Source organism: Canis lupus, chromosome 10 (assembly GCF_048164855.1).
Source record: "Canis lupus baileyi chromosome 10, mCanLup2.hap1, whole genome shotgun sequence".
Taxonomy (NCBI): domain Eukaryota; kingdom Metazoa; phylum Chordata; class Mammalia; order Carnivora; family Canidae; genus Canis; species Canis lupus.
Window position 1 is genome coordinate 54,030,106 of NC_132847.1, and position 7,181 is coordinate 54,037,286.

The following is a 7,181-nucleotide window of genomic DNA, read 5'->3' on the forward strand; positions in this document are numbered from 1 at the left end:
TTCTGAGTGTAGGACTTTATTACTGATGCATCCTGTGTCTAAAACAGTGTCTTGCAAAAGCAGGTATTCAATAACTAACCAATCAACAGTTGCCCCCACCCCCACCCCTTTCCCCCAACCATTTCCAGGGCCCTCTTTTTTCTCTTTCTGCTTACACTCATCATCTGTGTGCAACTTCTGCTTTAGTTTCTCCATCTTCTTTTCATCTCGCAGCAGTGTCTTATCTTTTCGTAAGGTTCCTGTTACCTCCTCCTTTTTCTCTTCCATCAGCTCTCGAACCAGGGAATATTCATCATGGTTGGTGATGCCTGGGGGAGGGCGAGGGATTGGTTGCATCCTGGGCATGGCATACTTGTTTTTTGGTAGAGCTGAAGCCTCCATTCCTGAGCCCTCTGCCCCACCGAGACCCCTTACCAATGCGGGCACAGATGGTCATGAGCATGTCGGTGACAGTCTTAGAGTCATCCACCATGATAGTCTTCACAGTTCCATCGAGCATACGGATTTTCAGGGGCCTCTGTTTCTTCCTGTACTCCATGGTGTCCTGTTGGGGCAGGAATAGGAGGAGGGGCCCACTTGAAGCTGGAGGTACTACTTCCTTTTTCCACAGCCAGACGGGGGGGGGGGGGGGGGGGTGGGAAGGTAGGTGACTAAAAGCAAGACTGTGGTGGCTCACTCAAAAGCAGGGTAATTTGATTGCCTGTGATAAAAAGCCTGGAGAGGGTCAGAGACAACAGGTATAGGTACTGAAAACAGGAGGTGAAGTCAGGGATGCTGATGGAAGAGAATGTTGGCGGCCCTTGCTGAAGTGATACTCACCCCATTGCGGAGCATGTAGTAATCCAAAGCTTTCCCGGCCTCCAGCCATATACCTTTTTTGGGGTCATCATCTGACAGGAATAGCCCAAAGTCGCTGGCTGAAAGAGAGGTTGGATTCCCTCAGACTCACGAGGACCCCAGTGTGGCTGAACAGCTGCTCTGTTGCCCCTTACTATTTCCCCAGGGCCTGAGGGCCTAAAGGGGAGAGAGGGAACCATGGAGCACAGGCCTGAGGGATGTGTAGCCTTGAGGGACAACGGGGTCATCCCTTAAAGCCAAGAGCCTGGGAACAAGGGACTTTCCCCCACCTGCCACCGGGGTACTCAGACTTACGAGGGCCAGCCAGGGCCTCTGGGATGCGCTCACGAATGATGCGACAGGCATCATACACCATGGTGGATGGCTCAAACTGCATGGTCTTCACCACATTCCCAATGCTGATCTTCAGCGAAAGTGCAACCATGGTGGCAGCTTCTCTTCTCCAGCCTGGCTATACCTGGCCCGTGGGGTCAGGGCATTAAAACATATCCTCAGTAGAGGAGAGGAGGTCCCCAAGATGGAGCCCCAGGGAGAGGTGTTTTTGAGAGGGACTTACCAGAGCAAATAGTAACATAGTTGTTTTATTTCAGAATTTTAAAGAGTGAAAGATTATGTACACCTAAAGAACCAATCCTAACCACCTAAGATATGTGAAGGAGTCTGGTCTGCAATGCAGTGTTCCCTGAGGACACCATTTTGTCCCTACCACTAGAATGTGTGCCTCCCTTCTTTCTGCCAAGTGTCTCTCTCTCTCTTGCTCCTTACCCTGCTCCTTTTCTAGCCCTGTCTCAGCCTTGTTTTTATTTTTTCTTGGTTCAGTCTTTTTCTCTTTTTGTCTCTAACTAGGTCTTGCTTTTTCCTGTCTGGGATTTTCAGAGCTCTGCCCTGACTCATCATGTGACCTTCCCTCTGACAGCTTTAGCCTCCTTCTCTGCAAAATGAAGACGTTATATTAGGTAATTCCCAAGAGATCCTGAAGCCTGCAAACGAAGCCTGCAAACACCGACTCTAGCTAGCCTAGCAGGGAGACCAAACAGCCTACTCTCACCCCCTGCTTTCCTCTAACTAGAGAGGGAAGGGCTTTCCCAAGGAGCCTGGCCCCATATTTGGCTTCCCTGGCAGTCAAGCTAGAATGATGATTCTCTAATCCAGAGGGATCTCAGCTCTTCAGTTTTGCAGAATGGATATCAGAGACCATGGTGGGGTAGGTGGGGGAGTTTCAAGGCAGGTCAGATGAAGAGCCCAGTCCCTCTAACTTGGTCCTTGCTCCAAGTCACCAAGCGAATACCCAGCCTGCCCTCACAACAACTCCTCACAAGTTCTCCCATCTTCAGTAAGTCCTTCTCAAGTCCGTCCCGCTGTCTCACTTGCTGGTGTTTTCAGTGCAGCTCAAGATACCCACCACACCCTGACTTCCCTGTCCCTCCTTGGCACCACCTCTCAGTAGGCTGGAGGCGCCCTTCCTGGCAGGTGGCAGATGGCACCCAGGGCATGAGAGGACAAGTCTGCCTGGCAGCTGATGATGTGACCCAGTTTGGTACAGAGATTGGTTCCTTTCAACTAAGAGAATGAACAAACCTGGGCCACCCACCCCCTCCCAGTAGGCTGCCAGCCCCAAGGGGGGAACGCAGGACCAGGGGTAGGCTGGAACAGGTGGGGGTGCTGGGGTACAGGGGCTGGCTGAGAGCCAGGGAAGTTGGGAAGGGATAGGTTTTTGGAGGGTGAAGAGGTTAGGAAGGGTGAGGTGGAGGAGACTGAAAATCCAGAGACAGGAGGCGGGCGGGCCTGTGTGGGAGAGGTACGGGTCAGGGATGCGCTAGACCGCTTCTGACCTTAGAAACAGTCCAGAGTCTCCCAAGAAACCATGGCTCACTCTCTTATTTCCAAACAAATGAGGACTCTTCCAGTCTCCCCAGCTCTCTGCCCACCTCCCCATTTCTCGGTCACCTCTCCCAGTAGCTTGACAGACCTGGCTGTGAGGCTGCTGGAGGGCTGGAAGGTCAGCGAAGTGGAGGAGTCAGAGATGTTGAGGGCAGCACTGAAAGGATCCTCCACTCTAAGCTGAAAGCCTCCCCCATTTCCTCCGGACATATGGACACCCCCTTCTTCAAGCACGGAAACCTCTGGTGAGACCCCGATAAGAGAGATGAGTCATGCCTACCCTCCCAGGCTGGTTCTGAGTGGATACCCACAGAGTGACAAGATGGTGAGGGAGGAAAGGGAATGGAGAAGTTAACTGAGGGTGATGAGGGCAAAGAACGAGGCCCTTGGAAGTTTGGGGAGAAGCTATCCAGTTCCTGCTCTGGCCTGAAAACTTTGCTCCCTTTTCTATCACGTTTTATGAAACAGCAACAGTGTCCCCCCCCCCCCCACCATATCCCCCTCCCAGGGAACTCCTCCTCCCTCAAGACATTCCTGAGATGCATTCCAGAGGAGTTGGGCAATTGGGGGTGGGGTGGGGGTGGAGGACAAGAGGTCAAATCCCAGCAAGGAATGGAATGTAAGTATTGGGGGTAAAGAATTTGGGGTACATGGAGAATAGAGTCAGAGCAGAGCCCCACAAAGGGAGCTGCAGAAAGACAGGGAGCTATGGAAAGGGACAAGGGAGAGAGAAAGCTGAAGACAAAGTCAGAATGTATGAGGGTTGGGGGAGTAACACTCAGTCTGTTACCAAATTTGGCCTCTGAGTCGGCAACCACGGGGAGGAGGGGTGGGGGGGGTTGTGGGTGAGAATGACATATCCGGCCTTGGGCTGCTGGAGGCTCATTTAAGGCTGGACTGGGCAGCTGAAGGGCTGGACTTGATCTCTCTCAACACAGCCCCTCACCACCTACACCGATCTATGCATATTCATTTTCCCCATCTGCACCCTGGTTTATGCACAGAGCTCTTTCCCACAAAGCTACTTAAACTGTCTCTACATATACATTATCTCAAACATGCAGTCCCTATACAGACCCCATCACAACCACATTATCTTCCTGTAAAGACCCCATCCCACGCACACAGCTTCCCCACAAACACACACACTTCTATTGGTAAGAGAGCAACTTGCCCCAACATCTCTCTTCCCTTTACATAGACATTCTCCCTCCATTTACCCAACAGGCATTTCTGAGGGTCTGTTGTGAAAAAAGCCCTGAGCCAAACTCCCAGTGACTGGGAAGCAAGAAGAGCAAGCCCTAGCCTTCGCTTTCGTTGGGGGTGGGGGTGGGGTGGGGTGAGGGGGTGTTTCCCAGTTAGTTGAGTGGATAAGCTAAATACAGAATTTTAACACAGGGCAGGATGTGGTAAGAGTCAAGAGGCGCGTGTTCAGGGGAGAGATCCCTTTAGGTTAGGGAAGAGGTACCAAAAAAATGTCTGTGAAAAGTGTCATTTGAAGTTAGGGCTTAAAATAAAGATAATAAAAAAAAAATCATAAGGAACTAGCTTTAATTGATGATTATGTCAATTTCTTTGTATACGTCATTTCATTTAAACTTTACAACAACCTGGCAAGATAAGTATGATTATTTCCATTTTTACAGATTAAGAAACTGAGGTGCAAAGATGTTAAATACTCATTCAAGGATCTTCTCCAAAGTCATACAGCTAATAAGTTGTGAAGCCAGGATTGGAACCCATGTCTCTCTGATTCCAAAGCCCAAGTTGTCTCCACTATCCCAGTAGGAGGTGAGTCAGGGGTAGCATTCCAGGCAGAGAGAAGAGCATAAGCAAAGGTGGAGGAGCAGGAAATCATGGAGGAGCATTGGGGGAAGTGAGTAGGCAGGCTGGTTGAAGCGCATGGTACCTGCAAGGGAGCAGTGATGGCGAAGTCAGGGTTAGGGTGGAAAGGCAGGGGAGGAGTAGAGAGGAAGGAGTATTTTACCTACTGGAGGGCAACAGCAGGCCAACGGAGGCTTTAAGCAGAAAAGGGGCATGACCAGAACTGGATTTTGGAAAATCATGCTGGCAGTTACCTTGGAGGTTGGTCAGAAAGACACTGCATTAGCCCAAGTGAGAAGTGATGACAGAGAGGAGGATGTCACTTATTTGTAGTTTCAAGAGGTCAAACTCTCAGGACCTGATGACTGTCCTGTCAACCTTCAGGGACCAGGGCCAAAGTCAGAGTGGAGTCCCACAGCCTGTCATCAGTAGCCACTTGGTGGCCAGGGTGGCTTGAGTTTAGGTAAGGAATTGGGAAGGGGGGAAGGAAAGGATTGGGTTGAGCTGGGTATATGAAGATGAGGCTCCGGGGCACAGAAGATGGGGATGTGATTGGTTAACACCAGGTAGGGGCAAAAGTGATGAGGTTAGTGACTGTATCTAGTCTGCCAAGGTGTAGAGAAAGGCTGGAGAAGATGGTGGTAGGAAAAATACGTATATGATCAGCCACTGGATCAGGATAGGGAAATAATTATAAGTCAGAATGACAGAGTGAGGTCAGAGGTTAGATTAGGTTTCAGGAGGCTGAGATGAGATGGGGCAGTGGTCAGTGACTAAATAAGGCTGGGATGGGGTAGTGGGGAGAGTGAAGGGACACTGGCAGTGTATAAGCAAAGCCGGAGTTGGTGGGGGTGGCTGGGTCTTACTGGGGAGGGGATAGTGCTGTGGTCAGCGGCAGGGTCAGGCTGGGAGTGAAATGGGAGGTGTGGTCAGTGGCCTGGCTGGGCGTGGGATCAGCAAGACCCAGTTTCCTCTTTGGGTCTCATTTCCTCTTTTCTGTTTGGGGGGTGGGGGAAGGGGATCTACAACTGGACCAAGAAATTAAGGAGGCTTAGAGCCAGGGGCTGGCATATAGCAGGGCCTGGGGGTACTTGACCGTTATGTTGGGCTGGCATGGGGTATTCAGCAGATGACCGGGAGGTATGCAGGTGGGTGAGTGGGGGAAAATGTGGGAAAGTGCTTTAAGATGATGGGAAAGCTCAGATTTGGGAGAGGGCAAACTATGGTAGGGTGTGCAGATTCAGGGGTAGGAAGGGAGGCAGAACTGTAGCTGGGAACTGGTGGTAAGATAACAATATGGGAGAGTTAGAGGTGAGGGGAGAATTCTGTATGCAGGACCTTGCTTGCAGGAACGGGATGTGTGGGGAGGGCATGAACTGCAGGGCCAGGGAGCAGAGCTGGAAAGAGGACTTAATAACTAGAGAAGGAAGGGACTGGGAGGCATGGGGCTGAACCTTCAGAGGATTCAGTCATTTCTTTCTCCCATGGCAACAGCGTATCTGTGGTCAGCCTCCCCTTAATCACAGTCCCCTCTAAGTAGTCCCCCCACTTATGACTAGGCCTTATACACCTCTCTTGTAAACAACATAGTCCATAAACCCTTGCCCCTCAACCATGGTGACCACAGCAAGAACACTGGATTTAGAGAACAGAAATAAAGAAGCTAGAATCCCAGATACCTGCAATTCTAGTTGAAGCCCAGATCCCTAACCTGAAATGAGTTTATCCTATCTCTGGGCTAGAGAACCCCTGAAACTACGTAGGAATGAGACCTCCCTGCAAAACGAGAGCACCTACCTACTGCCAATCTCTTAAATTCAATATATCCAAGGTCAGCTACCCTAACCTCAGCCATAACCCCCATAAAACTAACCCTAATCCCTAATATTAACCCTGACCCTAATTTGGTTCCTGTTTCCCAACACTGGCTTTGACATTCATCCCTTTCCTGGCAGACACCCGTCCCCAATCCTTGATCCCTAATATTGATCTACTTTTTACCTCTAGGAATGAATTTCCTGACCTTAACTCTAAATGTTGATCTCTAAGCCTAAAACTGTTGTCTCACTTGACTTCTGATCCATCCCTTCGCGATTTATCCCTAGTTCCATGCTAATGTTCTCTAATCCCTAAAAAACTGGACTTCTAATTTAAATCCTGTGTTGACCCTTAAACCGGCCCTGAACCCTAACTTTGACTTACGTTGGCCAGAAACAGAATAATGACCTAATCCAAACTCTACCTACATAAAACGGACCCGACTCACACTGGTAACTCTAAATGTCAACTCCGGTTTTTAACTCCGTAAGCTAACCTTTAATTCCTAAACCCAACTCTACCTAATTCCCAAACTCACCCCCAGCTTTCCTACCCGCATACTCACTATCAGCTAACCTCAAAGCCGATCCCCGCCCTGCGCCTCACTGTCACCCAACTCCTCACCCTCCCCAAAACTTATTCCAGACAGAGAGGACTTGATCCCAGGAAAGGCTTGGCTCCCTTAAAACGACCTACTTAACTTCCGATCCCAAGCCGAGATACACTGGACGCTGACCTCTCCAACAGGACCCGAAACAGCGGACGCAAGGGCCCCGCCCGCCCTGCCACCCGCGCTGCCA

At 50.3% G+C, this 7,181-nt stretch overlaps 1 protein-coding gene and 1 long non-coding RNA gene across 5 annotated transcripts in view; one reads left to right on the forward strand and one right to left on the reverse strand.

The window, feature by feature from the left end:
- TLN1 (talin 1) overlaps positions 1 to 7,181 on the reverse strand; it is a 33,019-nt gene that overhangs the window by 25,289 nt on the left and 549 nt on the right. For 2 of the 4 annotated variants that reach the window (XM_072841866.1, XM_072841863.1), the window contains exons 2-5: positions 1,153 to 1,315; positions 820 to 917; positions 415 to 544; positions 156 to 308 (exon numbers count right to left, since the gene is read on the reverse strand). In XM_072841866.1, the coding sequence (XP_072697967.1) occupies positions 156 to 308; positions 415 to 544; positions 820 to 917; positions 1,153 to 1,282 (511 nt within the window). In that variant the 5' untranslated portion in view covers positions 1,283 to 1,315. Of the gene's footprint in view, positions 1 to 155; positions 309 to 414; positions 545 to 819; positions 918 to 1,152; positions 1,316 to 2,827; positions 2,977 to 7,077; positions 7,137 to 7,181 lie in introns of those variants that run through there. The other 2 variants (XM_072841865.1, XM_072841864.1) reach the window with 2 other exon arrangements.
- Positions 672 to 5,396, forward strand: LOC140641673 (uncharacterized). The gene is made up of 3 exons (XR_012038282.1): positions 672 to 2,984; positions 4,386 to 4,530; positions 4,948 to 5,396. It is a non-coding gene; the product is annotated as an uncharacterized lncRNA (long non-coding RNA).